The 27,562-nt window shown below is 38.1% G+C and overlaps 1 protein-coding gene across 1 annotated transcript in view; it reads right to left on the reverse strand.

Annotated features, from left to right (window-relative positions):
• epha2b (eph receptor A2 b) overlaps window positions 1-27,182 on the reverse strand; it is a 48,977-nt gene extending 21,795 nt beyond the window's left edge. Inside the window, exons 1-3 of the mRNA XM_028452434.1 lie at window positions 26,909-27,182; window positions 25,837-25,916; window positions 22,350-22,998 (exon numbers count right to left, since the gene is read on the reverse strand). Coding sequence (XP_028308235.1) covers window positions 22,350-22,998; window positions 25,837-25,916; window positions 26,909-26,993 — 814 coding nt within the window. The 5' untranslated portion in view covers window positions 26,994-27,182. The remainder of the gene's footprint in view (window positions 1-22,349; window positions 22,999-25,836; window positions 25,917-26,908) is intronic.
• Window positions 27,183-27,562: the final 380 nt, after the last annotated feature.

Consider the following 27,562-nt stretch of genomic DNA (forward strand, 5'->3'; position numbering starts at 1 on the left):
TTCCGTGAGCCTTTGAAAAAGTATCGTCTAGATACGATGGCGCCTGATTTTTACGTGTCCACCTCGGAATAATGAGAGCTAGGTAGTAGAGTCCAGCTGTGCATAGCGGAGCTGAAATATGAACTTAATACGGTGTGAAGTTTTGGGACAGGGCACTGAAAACGAGACGACTCCCCTTTTAACTCTAGCGAGGGCATTCCAACGGCTGCCGCTCATGTCTTCACGTCGTGACACGTTCATTTACACTCACACACGTTCCTGTATGCTACACACACATGGACAACACCCGTACGTGTTCACTGAACACGTACACGCATGAAAGCCTCACTCATAGACACATGGTGGAACTGACATCAGAGAAGGAACCATGTCTACTGCCTGTCACCTGTTCATGTCCTTCCGCTAAAGTCAACTGGGCCACACTTGCATGTATATACATATATACACAGTCTCTCCTTCTATGTGCTTTGCTAGGGGCGTTTAAATAGCAGCTCACATTAGCCAGAAGATGTTGACTATTTAAATTAGACAACATTTAAGCCAAAGGAAAGGGGAACAGAGAGGGCCCAGGTTTAAAACCCTGCAAAGACTGCAAAATACTCCCATTATATCCACTCGTACAATACTCCAACTTAGTCACCAATCATCCTAATACCATGCAACTATTTACCATTTTTTAACTCATGCAACAAATTGCCTATGGACCTGAAAAACATGTCAACTTTACACATATTTAAAAAAATCTTTAAAATCATATTTTTACTCGTCTTAATGTATATAGCATGTATTTTTTTATGTATTTGTCGGTGTAATGAAAATGTGTCTTGATGTAGATTTTAATGTAATGTTTCCAGGAAGATTAGCAACAACCGCGGTGGAGCTAATGGGGATCCAATAAACAAATAAACAAAGAGGCTAAAATTAAAATGTCAGGTAAAAAAAGAATAAAAAGAAAGTCAACGTTTTGAATATATGTGGAGTTTGCAGGGGATATTGGCAGCATTCCCCCCCAGATGTCAAGTTTCCCCAATTTGAAAAAATAAAAATCTTAATATATATGAAATACAAATATTTTAAGTGCCATAAAACACAGTGACTGTACAAAATGTATAAGAATTAATTTGTTCTTTTAGAAATAGAAGTAATTTTTTGGTGCTCAGTCACGTGACATGGTTCTTCTTCTGTTGTGCAATTCTTCTTCACAATGTAAATGGTGAATCGACACTGCACCCAGCAGTTCATCTATGGTACTGCAGCAAAAATGAAGCAGAAAGCGTCCGTTGACCTGATTTTATCATGAATTTTCAACATTAATCTAAAAATGAGGATTTTTAATGACACGGTCAGGCTCACAAAGCTAAAAAAAATAAATAAGAAGAAATCAGGGCAGAGATGTTACATTTTATTCTTTTACAGCAGTTTTAGACTAAATGCTGACAGTCATTGGATTTTGAGACCACTTTTGATGGAATATATGAATTCCGTCAGACATGGGATCACTTTAAAGGTGAGGAACGCTGGCTTTGTTTATGTCGCTATTTTTTTTCTCCCAAGTTTAACAAAAATAATTGAGTGTGTTTGCTGTGATGGTTGTGGTTTACATGGTTAAAATGGAAGATTCTAAGCTTTCTAACTGTATATGATACTTGTGATATGCTGCTATATTTAAAAAAAGATGTAATCCCTTAAGAGCATGAATGAGTGAGAACATGTATTTTGACCAGTATTCAGGACGGTGGACGTTAGTCAACATTATCAATTATGTTACTATAATTTTTGCATTAATGTATATGTTTGTTACACACATTGTGGTTGGCGTGAATCTCAAGTCAGTCTATATATTTAATTCTATTTTTTCTTTTGCCCCTCCTCGCAAGAATGTCAAACTCCGCCTATGGTTTTGATTGATTGTCGGTTGAAATGAGGCATGAAAAGTCTGAGATTTATGGCAACACTATGAACCATGATAGAGCCAATGAAATGTTGGCTAAAAGATTTTTTTTTAAAAAAAACAGTTTAGAGGCCAAATTCCACCCCAGTCGGGGACAAAGATGATATCAGAGTGACTGAGAGATACCGTCTCAGTCTGTGGTTGCATTTTTTAACTTGTGGTTCACATGAATCAAGTTCACTTGTGACCACACGCATAAGGAGAGCTCATGGCTATAGCTCCATTTAAGCCATATCAGGGGGATTTAGTTGAATGACCGTGAGCCTCACATCAGCTCTGCTTGGCTTTATACAATCAACGCGGTTGACTGAACCGGGTCCTCTGAGAAGACCGCTGTGAAGCATGGCAACAAAACACACAACACAGAGGAAAGTTGTTAGTTTGTCTAATGGTTATGGATGTTACTCAAAGGTCTCTTTGAAGCTGAGTTTTCTGCTCTGGCCAGCTGTTTCAACAGCTACTGCTACTCATTAACACAAATGAGGCGGAGGACGAGGTGGGAAGAAGGAGCAGAAGGTTCCAGGAAAGAAAGAAAAAAGAAAGAGGAGTAGAGTACTGAATCCTGCTGTGGACTGAAGCAAAGAGAGGGGTGGGTGGGTGGGTGGGGGGGTAAAGAATAGAGACAAGCCAGGACAAACTCCTACATTGAGAAGGAGGAACAGCTGCTCCCTGGAACCCCAATCCGTACCCCTACCTCTCCTCCTCGTAATCCCTAAATTCCTTCCTCCCCTCCTTTCTCTCCTCCTCGTCATCACTAAAAAGACTCCCAGCAAACCCATTAACATTGCTATTCACCACTGACCAGCAGGCACAGAAGAAAATGCCATGCCATTCAAGTGTTGAATGAAAAAAAACACATAGGCTAGTACACATACACACCCGCATTGCAGATGGGAATAGCCAAAACGCCACATGGCTGAATAGAGGAGGACTAGCCTCTTTTTAGCGCTGCAGTGCATCGTGGTCAGGCCTGTGGAGATGATGGCCGTACGCTGAGTCGCCTCTATAATCAAAATGCATTCCAGTGCACACCACCCAACGGGAGGCAGTAGCAGAAGCAACACTGGAAACAAACGAGTAGAAATGATACGTTTGAATCCAGAACTTTACACGCAGTGATGAATCTAAACGCTGGGCTGATTCCGTCTGCGTTTTTAGACACTTTTATCAGATTAAAGATTCAGATAAAGACATTCTTTATTAATCCCACAACTTCCTAGAGTGCTTTTTCGGTCAAATTTGGAGAATCTGATCAGATTATGAATGTAGATAATGCTTTACAAATGTTTAAGGACTGTGTAGAAACGTAATTTACATTATAAGATCAGCCAAACCTAAATTATATTACTGTTAAGTTAAGTTGCACTGAAATGAAAATTCTTGGCCAAAACTGAAACTCGAAAAACCAAAGCCGAAAAACCAAAATAAATTATTATGCCAATTATAGTAGCATTGCATTTATGGCTTTCTAGAGCTGTGCAATGTGGACCAAAACTCATATGTCAATATTTTTTTTCTCTAAATGGCGATTTACGATATACGTAAATCTCAATATTTTTAACTCAATAAAGTCTGACCAGAAATACAATTCTGGGTTAAATTTGCTGATGCAAAATGCCATACAATCATATCTATTAACAAACAGCTGCACAATATGTGCTACTTTTAACTGGCTTTTTCTCCTATAAAGGACAGCATGTGTGAGTGATTTCTGTCGTGTGGCTTGTTTAGAAGAAGGTCTGTGTTAGAACGCACTCAGAAATCCATCTAACTGAGCTCTTCATGCTGTTCTGAGAAGTAGTGAAAGCAGCAACTCCTAAAACGAGTATTTTAATACAAAATATGCACGTCTCCGTCTCCAAGTGGGTTCTCCCCGAAAAGAGAAACTATTCTTTTTGTGACAGGGTCATGTTTCCCAGTGAGGTCATGTTTCATGCATCGCACTGATTTATTCCCACATCCGAGTAATTATCTTTATAACGCAGATCAAGTACAGTCGCGATGAAATGCAAAGGATTCCAATAGCTGTTGGTGAAACGTGTGCTGACAGACTCTGAATGTTCTTTTCATTGTTTTCACTCATTGGTTCGTCTCAACTAGGGTTGTACATTGCCATGAATCTGACGATATGATACGATTCACATGTCGATATATGCTGATACTAAACAATACAATATACATCACAATATATCGAGATATCAATAATTACAAATGTCATCTTTACAAGTGCAAAACGGTATGAAATACAATTTATTCCAATTTTTTTTTGAACAAGTAAATGCTGATTAACTGTAATTCAAGCACCAATAGAAAAAACAAGTGGTATGTTTATCAAACTGTCAAATTACATTTTCCAAAAAAGTTTAACTTTTGCTCCTGCAACAGATTCTGATTCTGTTAGGATGTTAAATATTTTTTTTTAAAGTCATTTCATACATTATGTACAAAAGTACCCAGTATGTTTTATGAAAATCAAGTGCAATCAACTTCCAGCTAAAATGCATAGCCGGGTACGTAGCTTAACAAGGTCTGATGTGGTTCACAGACACCTCGTGACTAAGCATTTACATGCTATGTATGTTAGCGCAAATAATGGTTTTTACGTTAAAAAACATGATTAAAAAAATCCTTTTGGAGATTTTTGGATCGATACGATAATCGTGAGGTGAAATCTCAAGATATATCGTAGAATAGATTTTATATGGATGAGCTTTTAATTCTAAAAGACTTTTACCGTAGCTTATGTTGTTTTATGACGATTGTGTCTGTTTTTGAAGTGTACATGAATGTTGTTGGGAGGGGCATATGCAATCTATAGTTGAACTTGTGCAATGACAATAAAAGGATTCTATTCCATTCTATTCTAAATACAGTATGTCCACACCGCGGACACATTTGTCAATATCCAGACAAGCAGGTGCTGGCCGCCATTTTTGCTAGCATCATCATAACTTCATGTTTCGGCCATGTTGTTTTGGTGAGGAAAGTCACTACCGTTTAGTGATCTTTACCCTTTCTTGGCCAAACTACGGCCTGGGGGCCACATCCATCCCTGAATGCTTCCTTTTCTGGTCCATCAACATAAACTGAAAACATGTATGCTCTGCTCTCCTTAATGGAGAATCAGAATATTAAACTGGTAGTGGTCGAAGGTGCAGTCCACGACTCTCAGATCCCTCTCTCCCCCTTCCTCACCGCTACTCTCTTGCCTTGCCTCCAAACTTTCCAAAGTCCCTCCCTCAGAGGAGCTAACAAGCTAACATTAGCCAGACAACAACATCACAGCAATATAACATGATGCAGCGCTTCTCTCTCTCAATGTGCACACACCTCAGCAGAAGCAGCAACAACAGTGTCACTTACAGCAGCCACACGGAGGCTGCTCCGTGCACAAAAACAACACATGCACTACAGAGTTCTAGTGTAACAATTACAAATCAAACATAATGTAAATCAAGCAGCAGTAATTACCTTTCAAGTAAAAAAGTCACTAATTCCATCTTCTACTCCTCCAGACTACACTGTAAAAAAGTAGCCGCTTTAGCTCCCGGAAAGGGGCGGGGCCTGTGAGCAACAGCTGTCAGACAGTCCATCAAATACAATCCTGGCTCTGATTGGTTGTTTTTGCTCGGTCGCGGTGCATTCTGGCAATCTGCCAAAGGCTGCAGGAGCAGCAGGAGGCGGGACTCAATGAGCCCATTTTTTTGACACAAACTACTAGTTTGATGTGAAGCTGTCCTTACATAGTGACAGCTTTAGGAAATATGACAAAAAGTCACTTTTATAAGAGTTGCAGACTGCACCTTTAACGACTGTTTTTGTATCTACAGGATTCCATGACAAAGAAGAAATGTCCAGCAAAGTCAAGCTTCCTGTTTCTATGGAGAACTGGAGCCCATGGGGCAAAAACAGGAAGCTGGAAGCCTTCCTTCCTTCCTTAAATAGCCGATCCACGCACAAAGGAGTGAGAAGACGCAGTCGGCCTACTGATGCTGGCAGGTTCTTTAGACTGAATAGGAAGTCAAAAAGTGTTGACCTTACATGAACGTGGGGTGTTGAACCCATTTGGTGGGTCTCCTGACATGAATGATCTAATAAACAAACGACTCTCTGAGTTGAAACGTGACAAACTTAAACTGGCCCCTTTTTCCTTCCCTCGCTAGAAAGCAATGAACTGTTTGTCATCTGAGAGGCCCCCGAAAGTCTCGAGTGGCTCCGTGTTTGTTTATTGAGAACGAGCTCAGGAGCCTGACACATAATGGGAGCCCCGAGTAGCTCCAGAGTGGAAGCCTCCATGGGGCCCCTATGGTTTGTCAGCTAAAGTTAAGATGGATGAGATGTCAACGGTGATGAATGTATTGTCAGATAGATGGATGAATGAGTAACATGGGGGCCTGACAGCAGAAATCACCCTAAGGACTGGAGGAATGAGAAACGGCCCCCACAATTTAGTCCGGCGCTAGGGCTGTTAAAAGGAAGAGAGGTCATGTCTGCCTCAGGGGTGGTTGTGAATTAAAGTGTGCATGGCTTACAGGCCAACAGCGGCCAAGTAAAACAAACACGTGCTTCCAGTGAAAAAGAGAGCGGAGATAAATGTCCAATCCAACGTAGAGCCTTTAGACACAAACACATGTCAGCCTGAGAAGTTGTACAACATAGATCTTTATCAGGAGTCTCAGTAGTACCCCCCTTCCTCTTATTTCTGAATCCAAGTCCCTCATTTGTCCAACTACAACATTTTGCTTGAAAAACTATTCAAAAACAACTTTTTTTAGATCGTCACCCCATTTTAATATCAAGAATTTCTGGCGACCCTAAAGACATTTTTTTTTTTCATCTATAATTAGTTGTTGATCATGTTTGAGCCCAGATATACTGTATATATATATATACTGTATATATATATATACTGTATATATATTATTTTAGTTTATTTGTTTTTCACTGCATTTTAGTTTAACTAGATTTATATTTCACTAAGTGAAAGAATAAAAATACAGTTGTTTAACATTGTTCAATTCAGTTTAGTTTGTTTGTTGTAGTCTAAAAAAAAATATTCAAACAAATCACAATTTAAAAATATAAAACAAGGCTGATACAGGCAGAAGCAATAATGCATATATGCCCAAAATAAATGAGAAAAGCACATTTTTAAGAAAAAGAAATCAAAAATTAAAAAAAAATCTATTGACATTTTTCAGACGACCCCATTTAAACTCCAGGCGACCCCACATCGAGTCCCGACCCCAAAATTGAAAAAGTTTTTATTATTTCCGGTCATCTCACGCCTGGGGGTGGGACTAAGACTGACACTTTATTTGTTAATTTTTCTCTCTCTCACGTACCCGAGGAGTACACGTACCCCCATTTGAGAAACACTTGTCTCCACTTTACCTTTTGTTCCCAACATTATTTTGGATCGTGACCCCATTTTGATTTTAAGAATTTCTGGTGACCTCAAATGCATGTTTTTTTCTAGATTTGGTTGTTGATTTTTTTTCTCCTTTTTTTCTGCATTTTAGTGCAACTACATTTCTATTTCACAAAATGAAAATATAGAAATACAGTTGTTAAAGATTGTGTGTCATTTTATGTATTTTTTTTTAAAGAATTAAAAAAAAAATGTAAAAAGAAATTCATAAATTTCAGGCTACCCCACATGGGGTCCCGACCCCATGGTTGAAAAACACTGGTTTAGGGGTGAATTTTCCTGTCTCTTTCAAGGACCACCTGTAGTGCAATTGCGTACCTCTAGGAGTACACATACCCACATTTGAGAAACACTTGTCTACTTCTTACATGCATGTGGACATAAACGGGTCTTTACTTTGCAGTGATTGCACCTACCCCCCCCCCCCCCCCCCTTTCCTTTCCTTTCCATGCCAAAGCGGGTCAGACCTGTAATTGCAATATGTCATGTCATTTTGTTTGTATGCAGGGTGACAACATGTCATTAGCATTTGGGGGAGACTCGGGTTGTGGTTTGAACAATGAAGGTCTGTGATGGGGGATGTGAGCAAGTAACACGAGCCAAAGGTCACTGAGGTAGAATGGGGTGGGGGTTAGGGGGCAGTAAAGGTGTAGGGGCTGATGGAAGTGTGTGTGTGCGTGTGAGTGGGAGTGGGCTAGCATTAGGGCTAGCATTAATCAAAGGATTATCTGACCAATGGTGCAGCTGGAAGGGCATTACATCTGTTTTACAATTGCACTAAAGGCTTTCATCTGGGGTTGTTAACTAACTAATAAATTCCCTGATCCCCCCCCTCCCTCCCGCTTTCACCTCTCAGCACCGTCTACTCACGACAGACACTTGGTTAAAGTGCACAAAGCTTGTTCAAGATGTTTAAAGTAACATAAGTGACGCCAACAAGTACCATTACATTCACCGACACCAAAGGCTGCTTAACCGTTGTTTGGCTTTGTGATGTCGTCTCTCAGATCAACCTTTACCAGCGGGGCCACAAAAATGTGATTGTATCTGATCTGAGGGTCACATTACATTACATACACGTCAGCATTTACAACAATGGCCAATCTGAGCATTAATACAGAGAAGGAAAATTAGTTAGTGTTAGAGCTGGACAATATATATTGAGTTTTTTATTTGGGGGATAGAGAAAATTACAATATCATCTATATATATATATATATATATACATACATATGCCTGTGCGGCATTTTGCATCAGCAAGTTTAACCCAGAATTGTATTTCTGGTCTGACTTTATTTGAAATAAAATTATTGAGCTTTATATTGTATATCGCCATTTTGAGAAATGATTTTGGTCAATATAGCCCAGCCCTAGTTTGTGTTGTAATTTCATGGGTTTTTGGTTACTTATTTTGGTGATTTTGCGTGTTTTTCTCTCATTTCTTGGAGTTGTCGTCGTGGTCGTCGTCATGTGTTATGAGTCAATTTGTGTACTTTTGTGATGCTGGAGACATTTTTTTTTTGCATTCATTTTCCACGTTTTTGTTATCATTTTGCAATAATTTTATAATTTTGTGTTTTTGTTTGTTTTGTTGCTGTTTTGTGTGTTTTTGTAGTCGATTTGTGCATTTATGTTGTCTACTGCAGTGTTGCTCAAATAGGGGTACACGATGGCACTTTATTTTATTTATTATTTTTAGTTAAAAAAAAAAAATCATATTAATGATGATGAAATAATGATGATTGATTAGAACATGAACTGAAAATACAAGAGTCAGTGTTGGTCCCACATCAGGCGGGAGATGACCGTCCAGATCATCCATCCATCATGATGCTCTATAGCCGTTTTTTTAAAAGTGTTCGAGCAAAATGTTGTAGCTGGAAAAAGGGGGTTCTTAGATTCAGAAATAAGAAAGAGGGGGTACTTGGTCCAAAAGAGTTTGAGAACCACTGGTGTACTGTATATTTCTGTTTTGTATATATATATATATATATATATTTTTTTTTTAAGTCATTTTGTGCATTTGGGACACTCAAAATTAGAGCGAGGGCCACATGTGGCCCCCGGGCCACCAGTTGCCCATGTCTGATTTAGACAAACGTGGTAAAAACGGCACCATTTCACCACACTAAGGATAATCAGGTTGCGCCCCAGATGTTGTCTGTCTGCTTCCTGTCTGAAGGGGAAGTTGCCAAAATGACACCAAATGCACCCATAAACAGAATCACTGATCAGCCAAGACAGAAAAACAGAAAGTGAACTGAACACGGCTGCTCAGCCCCGGCCAGGCCCACAATGGAAAGCCCTGAGCTAACGGGTCGGGGAGTCACTGAGGGATTAGCCCACCTCCGGTTTCCGCTGCAAACTCATCATGTTAGCATGGGGGAGGGAGGGGGGGGGGGGGGGGGTAGTGTGTTGGGAGGGTAGCCGACCACCACGGGGGAAAAAATAGTGCTGATCTCACACATTGCCTGGACAATACAATGCATTTTACAATTGCACAACACACACACTCACGCAGGAATATCACCAAGAGGAAATATGGGCCAACTTTTCCATCACAACAACATAAAGTCTGTGAAGAAGAGAAAATTACAATATCGTCATATATATATATATATATATATATATATATATATATATATATCTTTTTTCTAGCTTATAATTTAATTAAAATAGCCGTTTTACGAGTCGCTACTTTTGCTACGTCCCAAACAGCATGAAAATCTCAGTTACATGGATTTCTGACGTGTCATAGACCTTCCCCTAAACCAGTGGTTCCCAAATCTTTCACAGTCCTGTATCCCTTTCAGACATTTAACCTGAAGCCATGTACCCCCTACTCCTGCACACATAAAAACATAATCATGTAATGTCATATACAATGTAGCCCTACAGTGAATTTTATCTCTCCTGTTGAGGAATAATATGTAATAATAACTAGAATATTTGCATTTCCTGAAGAAAATACAAGTGAGGATGCAGGTGCTGGCCGGCGTTGCACTGCATTAGCTTATCATTGGCATTAGCATTAGCCTAACATTAGCAATAGCCTAACATTAAAATGTATCTAGTATTAGCTTTATCATAGCAATATCATTAGTCTAGCAATAGCAATAACCTAGCATTAACATTAACAAAGCAATAGAATTAGCCTAGCATTAGCCAAACATTAACATTGACCTAACATTAGCTTTAACTTAGCGTTACCCTAGCAATAGCATTAACCTAGCAATAGCATTAGCATCAACCTAACATTGGCCTAGTAATAACAATAACCTAGCATTAGCATTCACCTAGCATTATATTAACTGCTCTATTTATAGAGCAGTTAATGCTCTAGGCAATAGCCTAACATTAAAATGTATCTAGTATTAGCTTTATCATAGCAATATCATTAGTCTAGCAATAGCAATAACCTAGCATTAACATTAACAAAGCAATAGAATTAGCCTAGCATTAGCCAAACATTAACATTGACCTAACATTAGCTTTAACTTAGCTTTACCCTAGCAATAGCATTAACCTAGCAATAGCATTAGCATCAACCTAACATTGGCCTAGTAATAACAATAACCTAGCATTAGCCTAGCATTAGCATTCACCTAGCATTACATTACCTGTTCTATTTATATTCTAGTTTCCAATGTTGTGATTGTTTTTAATTTACATTCACGTACCCCTGGAGGTACCCGTACCCCACTTTGGGAACCTAAGCCTTAAACAATCCACACAACAGAACAAACTCACACGTGCTGTCTCTTATAGTAGTCTGGTCTATTCGGGGAAGAATTGTGCAAATTTGTCTACAAACATGAAATTTAGCATAAGTTACAGTTTTTGACCAGCTGAAGACAAATATGGCATGAGGCGGAGCCAATTCTCAATGGGGTTGCCATATTGGACAATTCAAGATGGCGTCCACCCAAAAACAGGTTTTTCTGTTACTAGCCAACCACAAGTCACATAATTGATGATGATTGATGATGTAACCTTGACTGGCATCGCCATATTGAAAAATCCAACATGGCCACCTGAGAATATTTAACATTGAACATTGACATCCCAGATTCAGGAATCCTTAATTGATCAACCAAATCAAATGTTAATAATTATGCCTGCGTGGCATTCTGAATCTGCAAATGTAAACCGCAATTGTTTTTCTGTTCAGACTTCAATTGAATTAAAACTATCGAGATTTATATCACATATCACCATTATGAGAAAAAATATTGAGATATGAGTTTTGGTCCATATCGCCCAGTCCTAAATCAAAGCAGCAGATAAATAAAAGTTAATTTAGGAAAACTAATCTTAATATACATAGTATTGCCCACTTTGAACTTTTTCACCATGTTTTAAAACCAAAATGTGCTGGATTTACCATCTACCTGCAGCAGGACAGATCAGCCAATCCCTGTGTCTAACTTCCCACGCTGAAATTATTTCTGATTATTATTACTGTCATTCGACATTGTGTCCCAGTCTTTCACATGAACTTGCCCCACCTTCAATAAACACAGTTCTCACCAGGTTACGCCTCTGAATGCTTGTTTTTATTTGGTAATAAAAATGTCTGTCAATTCAACACTAGCTGTGTTTTCATTACAGATTTGCGCTAAATAGAAGCGATATTTCTAAATGCCGACAGATTATAATTGCGTTTCTTACGTGTTTCCATTGAAGGTTGTTTTGGAGCCTCGTAACTCCCGTGAAATCTCATCGCGCGATACTTCACTGCAAAACCTCCTGTTTTCCTTTTGTTGTTTCACGTCTAATGTGGCAGTATTAATTTTGAAGTATAATGCTTAGAAAGGTCACTTTTCTGTGACGTGTATTTGTTAGGGGTGTCCCGATCCAATATCAATATCGGTACGATATTCGCCTGAAAACGAATATCAGATTAAATTTTTTTTATTTTTTTGTAGTATTGTAGAATACTGTAGATCTTATGTTGAAGGGTAAAATGTATGTAACCATATGGTTAATAATAAATGGGTCAGTTTTTCTCATCCCTACTGTTGCTGACTATTGTTCTCTGTTGGAGTGACGTCACTTGATCAAACCTTTTCTAACATTCCACTCTACAAAATAAGCAAATATTATTATTTTTTTTTATTAAAGTATGTACGATTCATGCTGATATCGGATCAATATTGGTATCAGCCGATACCCAAGGCTGCAATATTGAAAAAGTTGTATCAGGACATCCCTAGCGCCTTTGAGATACATTTCAATATCGAAATTCGAAACGTCTAAAATTCTTCCTCATGAAAACGCAAAGACCTGTTAGTGATATTTTTTTCCAAAATTCAGCCGTTTCCATCACCAGTTTTTATTGCGCTATTTAGATTTTGCGCAGTTCCAAGGGTAATGGAAACCCAGCTACTAACATTTTTTATTATCCTTGACAAGTTCTCCTAACTTCTCATATATGTCAGTTACAAAACCCTTTGGGGATTTAATAATGGAAGGAGTCAAACAAAAACAAGTGAATCGATACATCTTGAAATGTATGTGGGCAAAAAAATATTTTACATAGTTTTTTTCTGCAGCCTTAAGTGCTCCCTTTTAAAGGAATAACTTATACCCTACACCCAGTTATTTGGCCATTAGCTATTTAAACGTAAGTAGGTTAAGGGTCTTGCCCAAAGATCTGCAGTATTGGTAATCAAGAGCAGAGCTGGTTGCATTACTGTAGAATAGACACCCCATCGTCATCGCCGATCCGTCGAGGGATTCAAACTGCCAACCTTCCAATTACAAGGTGGCTTAAACGCAACAACCACTAAAGCAAGAAAAAGTGAATTAAATACCACACTTCTTGATCGCATTAAAAGTTTGAGCTTTCTAAACTATCAAAATCAAATTAATCCTAAAATCTGTGCAACATTTTTTGCTAATCCTGTTTGAAGTAGTTGCCAGCACAGTTTTTCACAACAAATGCCGCCCAACAAGACAGTGCGAGACACCACATGTAAGCACCTTTCGGAGTCCTTCCCATTATCTAACCAACTCCCTTAACTTAACTTCAAGCCGCTGGGGAGACGTAAACCTTGGCACAAGATCTGAAAAAAATACATTAATTTGCGTAATCGGAACATCTTTTGGCATTTAAACTTAAAGTCAAGTGAGCCAGTTAGAGTTTGGAATTAGCATCAAACAAGCAGTACTGTACAACAAGTCTTCAAGTTAAACAAAACCAGCTTTAGGGAACCAAGACTATGGGAAAGATGGTGGAGCAGAAAATGAGGATTATGTTGTCGGGGTGAAGTTTGAAACCCACCAACAGCCCAACCAAACCAAATCAAACCAAATCCTTAAGATTTAGATGAAAGCTGATGTGCACTCGCCATTAAACAATCTCAAACCTCATACACACATTCCTCCCGTTGGGTTCAGATGAAATTATATAATGAACAGCTTATTTTTTCCCAGTATCTGGTAGGCCTAGGCAATAACACAATAAAATATATGGCAAGAGAGATGTAATCAATATAAATAGAAAAAATGTGCGATTTGAACTTAAAAACCCCTCATAACTCATGATCAGATAAAATAAACAAGATTCAGCAGCAGTGGTTTATATTAAACAGTAAAAACTGTATTTTTGCTTTTCTTTAACCTTTTTACTTTTATTGTTTCTTTTTGTTTTTCTGTATTCTGTAAAGCAGCTTTGTGTCTCAAAAACTGCTATATAAAATGTATGCATTATTATTATTTAATGTCTATATTTGTAAATTGAATACAGTTTATTTTTCTAAATTGAGTTTTTTTATAGTATTTCTCATAGTTTTGTTGACCTGATAAAGATTAAGTTTAAAATAAAAGCATTTAAATTGGCCTTTTTCTTTCTGGCTCTTATTTTGAAAAGGTAAAAAAACATAAAAAAAAAAAAATAAAAAAATAATAATAATTATCAATATCAACTGATATGAAACACTTATTTCGTGATACATTTTTCAGGTATATCGTCCAACCCTAGCAGCTGGCATCTTATTTCCATTATTAAGAAACAAACTATATGCTTAGATTTGACTTTAGTTGTTTATTTAGTCATTACTTTGCCGTTATATGCGATTGATTTAGTTTTCTCTCTCACCACCCACTCTAACCCTAGGTTCAGCGATTGTTGTTTATCTCCACCAGTGAGAAATGTATTTATAAGTAAGACAAGAACTGCACACAGTCTAAATAGTCCCATCAGAGGCATGTGAAACGGGATGTTTAAACTCTATTTGTGTCATATTCATAACCTGGACACCAGCCAAAAATAACAGCGGCTTCGCAATCAATTTCATGGACAACAAAACAGCAACACCAAAAAAAAAAAAAAAAGCATCTTGTTCGCCTCAGTTTGTTATTGTTGGGTGAGATAAAGAGCTCCATAATAAATGTTCTAGTAGAAAAGATGGCAAGAACAATTTGTTGTGATAAGAAAGCATCAAATAAATACAAGATAAGACGTGGAAAACTGAGGCTAAGCTACAAACACTGCTTATATTTTAAGGTTTTATTTATTCAGACAAGGTTTTTCAGCAATTGAAACATGTCGGGAGATAAAATTTCCTGAACAACCTTAAAATATGTATTTTTTAAAAAGACAAAGTTATTTTACTGGAATTATTACAGACACTGCCTTTTTATAATTGTAATTGAATAATTGATAATCAATTACAATTATGGCATAATTCTAATTGTAATTTGAAAAAATCAGTTGCTGTCGTAATTGTAATTAAATTGTAACTGAATTTAAAAAAATTGACTTTGTAATGCCACGAAAACTGGGAAACCATGTTACAGTTTTACGTACAGTTCTACACATATGTAGTTAACAATTATCAAAATATGTTTCATATCAGACTTTCACACATTTTACCATTTAAAAAAATTTTTAATCTAGAGGTATACTGACACAAAAAAATATTAAAAACCTATATTTTTATTGATTAGGGAAGCATCACAAGGCAACCAATAGATAGGAAAGAAATTAGATGATAGATACAGTATTTGATTTTAGTCTATTAGGACACGTTATCATAAGAGATGCCAACACAAGAGGAACGTTAACTTTTATTAGCTTATTTATTTCAAGATCAGTAATTGTAATTCAACGTTAGTAATTGAGAACGTAATAGTAATTGACTTTCTGAGGACAAAAAACAATTGTAATGTAATTGTAATTTTAAACAAAATGCTGGCATCTGTAATCGTAACTGAACAAGAGTAATTACAAACACTGGAACTGAAAAATGGAATTGATCCCAACCCTGGCTAAAATACAAGCACTGCTTAGCGACTTCTGGGAGGATGTGGATCAAGGTGGTGGTGGTGGTGGGGGGGGGGGGGGGGGGGGTAAATCATTGCACAAAGTCTAGAAAGCAAGCTGAACCAGTAGTTACTCCACTGAGAGAAACCCAAACACACCCAAGTCAATTACTACCCATCACAGCCAGCAGTCACACTTCTAAACAGTGTTTGTTCCATCAGCCGAGGATGAGGATGAGTTTAGAGACAGAAGGAAGGCTGAGGAAGAAGAAAATACGTTTACTGGAACCTCTTTGGCCAGACCAGTAATATCTTTACTGGAACTGTGTGGACGGTTGTTCCACAAAGATGTCATTTTCTGCTCCAAGCGGCACAAACAGCTCACATCTTCTGTCCCTTTTCATTTAGAGCTTTGTGTAAACTACTAAACAGGATTAAGAACTGTTCGTCAAAGCTTTAGAACAGCTGACAATGAGAACCTGAAGATCAGGCGAGGCACAAACCCAAGGATCCTCGGTTTGTGCCAAGAAGAATTATGGGTAAGGCCGGGGCTTAATCGGTAGCAGAGGAATTGTGTGTTAACCATGAGTCACAAGTGGAAATAGTGGGTTTTTGTTAATTGAGCCCAAATATTAACAATTTTCAAGAAAATGAGGAGATAAGTTGTTTCTTTAGGAAAACCTTGTGATGTGAAACAGATGTGAAACCAAAGAAAACAGTATCAGTCATTTTTAGTTAGTGTTGAAGAGAGTTGGAGAAACATTTTTTTTAGGTTTCTTTCTTTGGGCCTTGATGAGTTTAATGAATAAATCCTGTGAGCAGTTGACACTGTTCTCCTGATTCACCACATGATTAATGCTTTATTTTTGGAGCCAACAGGAGCCTGTGTTGCTTTGACTATAAACAAAAGCCCATTCTGTGCCTCGCTACCACCAACCAATATGATTTACGGCCGTTTCATAAACGCTTTAAACACATTTGCTGGTAAGTATCTGCTGACGCGGCGCGTTTGGAGCCTCGTTGTGAGTTAGGTTTGTTGAAAACTGTAAATCAGCCACGAAAGGAGAGCATCACAGCCGCAAACAAATAAGAAGTGATTGGAGGAATAGAGTTTGATGTAGGGCTGAGGAGTATGACCAAAAATGTATATCACGGTATTTTTCAAAACTCTTAACGGTTTCACTGTATTTTTTATTTTGATTTTTTTCAACCTTAATCAGGTGTTCACAGCATTTTCTACTGGTTGAGAGAGGAATTACTGCAGTAGATTGACTAAGGATGGTCTATTTTAATGTCATGATCAGTGAATATTGTAGAATAAGTTTGCAACAGCAACCCACTGGCTCTTTGCCGCGCTAGCTAAGCTTTAGCATTAGCTTGATTTCTAGCATTAAATGCTGCATACTCAGTGGTGTGGTGGCTTCTTATCAGAATCAGAAATGTTTTTAATGGCCATGTACAGTTTTAAGGACAGTACAAGGAATTTGTCTTGGTGGTTGGTGCACAAAACAAACAACAACAAAAAAAAGAAAGAAAAAAAACAAAGAACAACCCAGCAACAATAATAATAATAATAATGATAAATATAAAGGATGAGGGATAAATAAAGGATAGACAGAGAATAAAGGATAAATATATATATATATATATACAGTGCAGCAGATAATGTCATCATGGAGGTGGTGATCGGGTGGTGGGGTGACTTGGGGTGTGTTCATGTGGATGGTAGCAGAGGGAAAGAAGCTGTTTTTGTGTCTGGAGGTTCTGGTCCTGATGATATCATCAGTAATGTCACTTATTTTGTCCAGTAGTAAAAGTCCATCTGTGGGTCGCCTCTGTGATACTTCTGAGTAAAACGTTTTCTTCTGTGCTTATAGATTATGTATATATACATAATCCGTATAGAACATTACATTATTGTGTTTTTTTTTTTTAATGGTGCAGGGGTAGAAGGTACATTAGGATGGCTCTCAATATAATGGTATAAATTAAAGTTTTACAAATTTTACCAAATCACATTTTGCCTGGTTCCTATTGATAATTTGAACATCTATACCAAAAAATTAGCCAATATAACGCCCATAAAAGGTGGCACAACTTTTATTGCTCAACCAAAGAAAGCGTAACTTTCACAGATATCAGAAACATTAACAATATAAAAGTAAGTATGGCCATTAATAGTTTCTCCCTGTATTTAAACAAAATGAATAAGAACATTAGAACAGTTCAAATACTATTCATGAAAATAGAAAAACGTCAACATTGTGAAAAAGTGTGCCACCCCAAATGTGCAGTGATTGACTTCATTTTTTGGTAACAGATGCTTACAATGTTTATTGGAACAAGGCATGAGAGATCTGACTATATTTGGTGAAAATTATTTTTGTGAACCACCCTAGGGGTACATGGCTTTATGTTAAATGTCTGAAGGGGTGTACGGGACTGCGAAACGTTTGGGAACCACTGGTTTAGGCCGAAAATACAGCTGTGCACTGGAGAGGGAGCTGATTAAGGGGACAAAGACAAAAACCAGATGAAGTCACAGATTTCTTCTTTAACAGGTCCCAAAGGACAGAGGCATCATAAAAATGAGTGAGCACATCGTTGAACATGGAAAGTTTCAACCTAGGAAAGTAAAAAAAAAAAAACACCACAAGTAAAGTTTTGTGGTTTCTCCCCGAGCTGCACTGCACACAGGAAAGAAGTGGGGAGAATGATTAAGTGTGTGTCTGCAGTTTATTCCACTCAAAGCCCTCCGAGCCATTCATCAGAGCCGCGCGCTACAGCCCTGTGATTCATGTCCACCTTCATCTGCAACAGCCCTTGTTCATCTCAGACCTCTCATTTGACTACGTCGAGGTAGTTTTCTTTGTTTATCCCTTTTTATGCCAGGGCTTGACCCGGAGCTGTGCCTTTCCCCCTCTGGGAATTCCACAGGTCTGGAGTAATGTTGGGAGGCTCCTCCTCAGCAAACCAATCAGGAATGTACCAACCAGAGAGCAACGGGGGAGATGAAAACACTGCACTTCATTGTTTCAATACCCAGAGGTGTGAAGAGTACTGATATATCCTACTTAAGTAGAAGTACTGTTGCTTGATTGAAATTGTACTAAAGTACAAGTAAGTCCTACATAAAATACTCAAATTCAAGTAAAAAGTAGCTCTATTAAATAGTATCTAAAATAAAAGTTACTAGTTACTTTTACCCCACTCAATTATTTTTGGCAATAAATCTTGCCACGATGCAAGATGTAGATGTTTTGACACTTTTCTTAGAAAAGAACAAGTAAGACAATACATCAAAGTAATCAGAAGATGCCTCTGAGGAAGACTTGACAGTTGGCAGTCGAAACATGTCATGAGATCAAAGTAAATTTCCTGAAAAAAGTTGTCTGAATAAACGCAACCTTAACATATTATTTTAAAAAAATAACTTGCTGGAAATAAATATTGCCACTGTTCCCTTATATACATTAAACATCACTCTCGTCGTGCATTACGTTTAATCTGATTGGTCGATTATGATGTGATGCATTTGATTGTTGTCTGGTTATTTCATTTTTTGTAGTTTCACAATGTCCTTTGATCATTTTAAAACAAAATTATAATTTACTGAGTAATGGTTGGGTGAAGAAATGTAATGAATGACTTTACTTCTTTTAAAACGTACTTAAGTACAAGTAAAATTACTGATTTAGAAATATACTCAAAAAAGTACAAGTACCCATAAAAACAACTCAATTACAGTAATGTGAGTACTTGTAATCCATTACTTTCACCTCTGCCGATACCTTTACGTTCCAGTATTCACCATCTCAACACTCCTGCCTCTCTCTCATCCTCTTATCTGCAACTTCTCAGCAATGTATCACTTTTGGTACTAGGCAGAGGTGACAAGTAACAAAGTAAAAAATACTTTAGGTTTTAGGGTATCTGTACTTTACTTGAGTATTTATTTATTTTTGGCAACTTTTTACTTTTACTCCTTACTTTTGTTAAACAAATATCTGTACTTTCCACTCATTACATTTTAAAAATGAGTTTCGAAGATGACGTCCCAACGTAAAAAGATGCAAACCAACATCCGCCAAGCTGGATGAGAAGCTTTAAACATGTTATGTGCTAAATTGACCAGGTATTGATAAAGGCTTACGTATTTAATTTATTTCCATTTACAGATTCTCTACAATTCTTAAAATTTTAAACTCAGAGCTGATCTGGGTTTTATTGAGCATTTGCACCTTTTTTTTGTGCAAATTGTATTTATTAGTGCTAAATTCTCCAGATGTTCAAAGGTAACATATTTAACTTGTTTCCATGTACCAGTATTCCACAAGTTCTTAAAGAAATTAATATTAATAATAATATTTTGTACTTAAATGCATTTAGTTGCATGTGCTTTTACTCAAGTAAGGGAGCAACTTAAATATTTTTACAAGAGTTATTTTTTATTCAAGTATCTATACTTTTACTTGAGTATTGAAGACTGGTACTTTTGCCACCTCTGCTACTCGGTTCATTACAAGTTTTATGTGAATTTACAACTGGAGTGTGTGAAACGAGTGTGATCAAAGGCATTATAGACGTGGGTGTGAATCAGGTCGATCTGTGTGCAGTCACAAGTATAAAGTAGGAAAAAGTTGCCAAGGATAAAAAGCACTAAGGGCTGATGGGATTCTTTCTGTGTGATGCTATTAGACAGATCTCAACAGGTTACTGCACGTTCTAACACAGACTCACACCTCAAAGTCAAGGCTTCAGTTGACTAAACAGAGGACGGAGCAAGCCGTGGATGTGGGGACTGACAGGGGAGCATGCAGCTGACATGCCCCCCCACCCCACCCCCACCACTCTCTGTGATGCTCCAGCTGAACAAAGTCAGCTTCCTATGCCTCCTCCCTTCCTTACTCACACCAAGGCCTAAAAATGCTAATCCAACACGGTACAGTAGCTTCCCACCGTCTTTGATCACGTTCCGACTCTGACAGCTCTCACCACAATAATGAAAGTCTTCTTCACACAAACTAAAGACGCAACTGCAACACAGCATCAGTGGTCACGTTTACAGGATGTTTTTTTTTAATTCGGAATTAATTATTTTGAATTAAGCTATTCGGAATTAAAGTGTTCTGCTTCGTGTTTACATGGAAATAGTAATTCCGAATTGAGGTTTACCTGTAAAACAAGTTTATTCGGCGTCATTAAATTTTGCTTTAGGTCTGGGGGTTGAAATTGGTTCTGATTGGACAAGGGGTGAACGTGACGCATCATGTCAATTGGGAAAAAAACAAACTTTTTTATTTTCGGCTACAACATAGAAGACTACATAATGAGAACTGTTTTCACTTGTATATTAATTGTAGTTTTGAAGCAGCAGCTCGACGATAACATCTTGTTTCACTTTCGTCAGCTGAGCAGGAGAAGGAGAACTAATCAAAGGTAAATAAATCCCAGTAAAACTCTGGAAAACAATAACCAGGAATAAATATCTGCTAACTGGTAAAGACGGTAGCTCTACTGGTACAATGATACATTTGGTGATATTACAGCCTGTGCATGCAGTACAGGGACAAATTTGCATTTGCTTGATCTACATATTTTCTGAACAGCATTTTAAATTTCAACTAAAGCTGGGCAATACGGACCAAAACTCATACCTGGATATTTTTTTCTCAAAATGGCGATATAAAAACATAAATGTTTATTATTTCAAATTGAGTCTTTCCAGAAAGACAATTCATGTCTTGATGCAAAACGCCACACATGCACATTTATTAGCAAACAGCTGCACAATTAATATGTGCCACTTTTTTTTTTGCCCCCATAAGGGATAGCACATGTGAGTGAATTCTGTAGTGTGGCTTGTTGAGTTGTTTTTGGGTTAGGATTAGGATGCACTTAGAAATCCATCAAACTGTGCTTTTCTGAGAAGTAGCAAAAGCAGTGACTCCTAAAACAAGTATTTTGATGCAAAATAAGGCATAAAAAAATATCAATATATCGATATAGGCAATATTGTAATTTTCTAAATTGCCAAAATAGAAAACTCGCCCAGGCTTAATATCAACACAAAGAAATGACTTTCTAGAAAACATATTATTGTGACTCAAAATCTTAAAAATGATATCCATCACTTCACTCAAAAAAACCACGACAAATTATTATCCAAGTATGTTGGAAATGAGGGGAAGAAAATGTCAGGAATGTGATCCTAGTCCATTACTTTAGCAAAGCTGGTGATGTGCAACTTCATAACCCTTCATGAAAAATTCAACATGGTTTTAAAACTGCTTCAAACTTTGCTGACAACATGCTTTTCACTTTTAATTACACACAGAAGTTGATAGCCACGTATGCATGCATGTAACCGACCCCTCCTCAAAATTGTTCATCCTAAATTCATAGCCGAAACTCAAAACCACACTTCCTAATTGTAAAGGTATCGGTTCAAGGTCAGGGATGATGCCAGGACATGTACAAATAGGTCTCAGCATTCCTTCCATTGCTGAGGAGTCATGTTAGCCAGGGGGAGAATTCCACAGAACAGTGATAACACCACCTATGATAAATATCTGCAGTTTACCATGCCGGCGTGTTTTACGACTCTTAAGGCAAATAAATTAGAGGTAATCATTGACGAATGTTAGAAGTTTCTTTTTAAAAAGCCTGCTCATTATCACTGAAGAGTAGAAGCCTTACCTTTACAGGCATCTTCTGTCTCTTCATAGCCAGGTTTGCACTGGCATTGTCCAACTGGTACGACCCATTCTCCATCTACGGTGCAGTAGATGCGAGGAAGCCCCTCACTGATGGCATTTTCCACACACTCTCCACTCACTTCCCGGAGTGCCTGGTTCTCGCCTCCAGCCACAGTCTCTGGGAACGATGCTAGGCTTTGTATCGTGGCTGGGCAGATTTTATAATACACCCTGAGAGACAGAAGAGCCACGCACGCTCCGATGTCTTGAATAGCCAAGTAGAAACCTTTCAGGGACAAGTTCTCCACAACTCGTGTCTCTGTGTTGATGCGCAGCTCCTTCTTGCCGGTGATCTCATCTGGAGCAATCGTGGCCACCTTCTTGAACTGGCCCTTCCGGAATGTAGTTCCCACATCTGCATCCGACTCAGACGAGAAGAGGTTAAAGGTCTCCTTGCAGGTTAACGAGGATGCACCAAATGAGTTGCAGTCGCGCACGATAAACTGGAGTTCCACAAACACCCGGGACGCTGATGGACGCCGTTGGATGAAGGTGGTGCGTAGCCAGTTATCCTGCTCACGCTCTCCAACGTTGCAGATGGAGTAAGTGTAGAGTTGGGAACCATTAAGAGTCTTCTGTACAACCTCCCACTGAAAAAAGAAACACAAAATGCTAAAAAGGTTAGCGGTACAAACACCAAGCCAAGGGGAACCTCAAAGCATGCAGAGCAAACTAAAGCAGGGTACAAACACAAAGACAATCAAGCTGCTTTTGTCCCGATTTCACCCCTTCCTGACCAAGGACAGCAAACGCCAGAGTATTTTATGTCTCATAAGATTATCCTGTGATCTGAGGTGTGTTAAGAGTGGATTTGTCCCCAAATCCCAGACCATGAACCCATAGTTTGTGACATGGATCTGAACGTAGCCAATCAAGAAGCAAGCATTTCCGAGGTGAATCTCCATGTTCAACCAACTAAAAATATCTCAAACATAGCTGGTCGGTAGAATGTTACATTTTTTCCCAACTTTATCAAATAAGAACTCCATGCTCCAACTTATGTAGCGTTCCTAGTCACTTTTTAAAGTTGGAGGTTTGGAGAATCCCAACTTCTGAGTTGCTTGGAACGCAGCATTAGAGCACAATGTTAGATTTCATTTGATCACGTGACATTTATGGCTTGGACACAATGGTTCATGCGTGTGGTGTGTTGTGTTAAGATTATCGACAAATACAGTCAAAACTATGCCTACGCCTCAATCTATCTCATCTATCTATCTATTCCTCTTTTTTATCTTCACGTCTAGGGTCTGTAACAGATAACAAATCTCTTGAGATATAGAAAATGTTTGTGTGTAACTCGCTTAAAATAATACGTAAAAAAGAGTGGACTTTCTCAATAAAGTTTCCCTTAACGACATGAACTTTGAGGCTGAAATCATACACGCACACTTAGCTTTGTCAATACTAGCAGTTATAGCAGGACCCCACTGAACGGACTGAGGTCAAGCCACACTTAACACAAAGATTGAAAATTGTAACAAGAGCATGGAAACAGAAACATGGGAACCAAAGGCTATGTGCTTTGCTAATTGGTCACATTTTTCTTTTCTTTTCTTTTTTTTTTTTAAACAATCCTGCAGAGCAATAACAGATTTCATAAACTCCAGTTTACGAGCCTTCACCAGATAACAAAGCAAACCTCAAGGATTGTTCCTGGGAAGAATTTGTAACATTGAAAAGATACCAAACTATTTCCAATGCTGGCATTTTCTCTCACTAGCATTGCTGCCTGCATACTCAAAGCTGCCGCAGGTATGTCTGAAGAAGTGACAACTTGTAGAAACATAACCTCGGCTGACAAGGAACAACTGGCCTCCGCTGTGACCAAAGTTGTGGTTTGCTCTCAGCGTGGAGCCACTGTGCTATTAATTAGAAGAATGTGCTTTGTTGGCTGAGTGTTCGACTCGGCATATAAACTTAATGTACAACAGCAGGACCAACAGCCCTGTTAAACAGCTGGCGATACCTCTTTAAAGGGTCTTTAAATATTAAAATATTATGATAACTGTGGGTGGTTATATGAGAGTCTGCACAACACTGTAAAAACCTTTGAAAAGGAACTTCTACAAGCAGCATCTGAAAACTGTCAGTCAAAAAAGTGACACTAATGAGTAATGAGATTATTTAAGGAGGTAAAATCTCAAGAGATAATTGGGCGCAGCAAGCCCGCACAAGCTTTGTTTTGAGTCACATCAGTACATGGAGTGAGGCGAGGCACTTTAAACTTGAAGAAGCTTGGTTAGTAATTTACTCTAAAACTAGTTTTTCTAAAAAAAAAAAAAAAAAAAAAATCCTTTCAGATTATTAACTTCTGACTCTTTTCTATAGAAAACTGTATTCAAAATGTGTTCAAGTCTACATTAATGACCCATAAAGGCACACATATTCAACTATTTTACCGTTTTGAAAGCGTTTTCAACATGTGACTGGCAGAGTAAACAAACAACCCTCATATCTCAATATTTTTTCTCAAAATGGCAACATACAATATAAATCTCAATATTTCTAATTCAATAAAGTCTGACCAGAAAGACAATTCTGGGTTAAATTTGCTGATGCAAAATTCTACACAGGCACATTTATTAACAAACAGCTACACATAATGTGTCACTTTTGTTTTTTTTCCCCTGTAAGGGACAGCACGTATGAGTGAGTTCTGGGTTAGGTTTCATTAAAATTAGTATTTTAACAAAAGATAAGCTATAAACTAAGAATATATCAATATATGCAATATTTAAATTTTCGATATTGCCAAAGTAGAAATCTCTACATGTCTTGAATCTCAATATATTGCCATCCCGACCTCTGAGTCAGTATAACAAGGCAACAAGTGTAAATCTTTGTGTTTTGCAGGACTTTCTTGACGTGCAATGGCTCAGAATTGGTAGAAAAACACAGATCTAAAGGCTGACATTTAGCCCTGGCTCGACGGAAAAGGTTATTCCGACTTTATTGGCCGCATCTAAAACCCCTCCTTTCTGGGAAAAGAAAAAAAAAAAAGGGAAAAAAAGACGCGCCACATGTTGCAAACGCTAAAATTTAATTGCTCTCTAACATACAATTCCTGAGCTGAAGCCCTGAACCACAAAAAGTCTCCAGCATTCCCAGTTAAGAGCAGGCCACCACTCTGTCTGCCTCTGATTGGAAACAACTCCCAGTACGACTCTAGGGCTTTCTCTCATATTCACACTTGAGTAACTGTTAAACTTCCAGTACCATATTCATATAAACCTGTCATCTAAAACACACAGACTGACGTGAACGCCTCAGCTTACCACACAAGGCAAAGTGGAAAATACCTTGCATCTCTGCCTGTTGGCATGGATGCAAACACAGAAAGGTGAAGCATTCCTGCGCCTTGAGACCATGCAGAAGTTTTCATCCCAAAGTAAATTCCCAAATAAAAAATGTGACGGAATACTCACCCCGGGCTTGTCTCCTTGATCGAGAGGCCATGTCAACCAGCCAAGCTCTCCCCCGCTCGCCTTCATGTCCAAAAGCACCTCTGCAGAAACAGACCAATTCAAGTCAATTCAGGAATATATTTCATCTCAAACTCATTGGGTGATTTTTTATTTTTGTATTTTTATTTTTTTTTTTTTTGCAGCAAAAACACATCAAAAAATGAGTGAGAATAAATTAAAGGTAACCGAGTGTATATTTTATCACTGGTATCAGTGATTTTTATGACAAGCAACACAATATTTAGTTACAATCACAGTGAAAGGAATGTATGTTTGTAGGGCTGGGCGACATAGATAAAAACTCAAAATGGTGATATACAGTACGATAAAAAAAATCTCTATATTTTTTACTCAATAAAGTCTTACCACATGATGCAAAATGCCACACAGGCACATTTAATAACAAACAGCTGCACAATATGTGCCACTTTTGGCTTTTTCTCCTCTAAGGGACAGCACGTGTGAGTGAGTGTCTGTAGTGTGGCTTGTTTAGGGGACGGTCTGGGTTAGGACACACTCAGAAATCCATCAAACTGTGATTTTTATGCAATTCTGAGAAGTAGCGAAAGCAGCAAACAAGTTCTTTAATACAAAATGAGCTATAAATAAAAAAATATATGGTTATAGGCGACAGCATATTTTTCTGTATTGACAAAATAGAAAACTTGATAGATCTTGAATCTCAATATATTACCCGTCTACTCGTTTGTAATTGTTTTTTTCTAAAAGTTAAGAGTATAAACTCACATTGGACTAAATTCCCTGGATCACCTGTTAGTGTCACACAAAATAATTCCACCTTTTATAAAGTTATTAGTCACTCATTAAATAACAACTAATAAAGAAGACATTCTAAGCACTTTTTACTGGAGTTTGAAATGCTGTCACATAGTAAGAAAAGTGCGTTTCCTGGTTTTGAAATGTTCCTTTAAGGAGGTTCCCGCATGGCACGCGTGGTTCTCTCTCTCTCTCTCTTTTACTTAAGTAAGTTTCTTTGACTTTAAATATTGCTTCATTTCTTTTCAACACTCACCTTCTTTGGTTTGCAGTGTGATGAAAATGCCATTGATGAGCACGTATGAAAATAATAAAGGTCTGATTCCTGTGAACAAGTCCATTTGAAGAGCGTTTCTGGTCCTGTGTCAGTGCTCCTGGTTCAGCTCTAGCTCTGGAGCTCTCTGCAGCTCCTCATTCACAAACCACTGCTGCCTGTCCACAGGCCACGCCCACTGGAATGTGCGTGCGTGTGCGTGTGTGTGTGTGTGTGTGTTGGAGGAGGAGGAGGACACAAGTTGTGTTTCCTGAGAAACTTGTGCAGCCTCTAAGGACTGTGGGAAATGTTGTATCTTTTACACACGTTGGGAAATCCTCTTGTAGACTTGATGACGTCACAGCGCAGGTACAGACAGGTGTTTGCTAAAGGAGCATAGGGCAGGATTCAAAAAATCATTTTAAGTCGTTAAATGCTAATGGGTGACGAAGCGTTCAAAATAATAATAAAAAATTGACCCCACACGCACACATTTATCCCTACGTGTGATGCATTTAGTTCTGAATTTCCAGCATCGTTCTGCAGACGTGAAGTCAAATGACACTGATGCATGTTTTCTACGGCTCTGCTGGAAGTAAAGAACAAGACGGCTTAGAGACTGGAAGAAGACAGCGCGTTGAACTAAACTACTGTCTG

Source organism: Gouania willdenowi, chromosome 7 (genome assembly GCF_900634775.1).
Source record: "Gouania willdenowi chromosome 7, fGouWil2.1, whole genome shotgun sequence".
In the NCBI taxonomy this organism is placed as follows: domain Eukaryota; kingdom Metazoa; phylum Chordata; class Actinopteri; order Blenniiformes; family Gobiesocidae; genus Gouania; species Gouania willdenowi.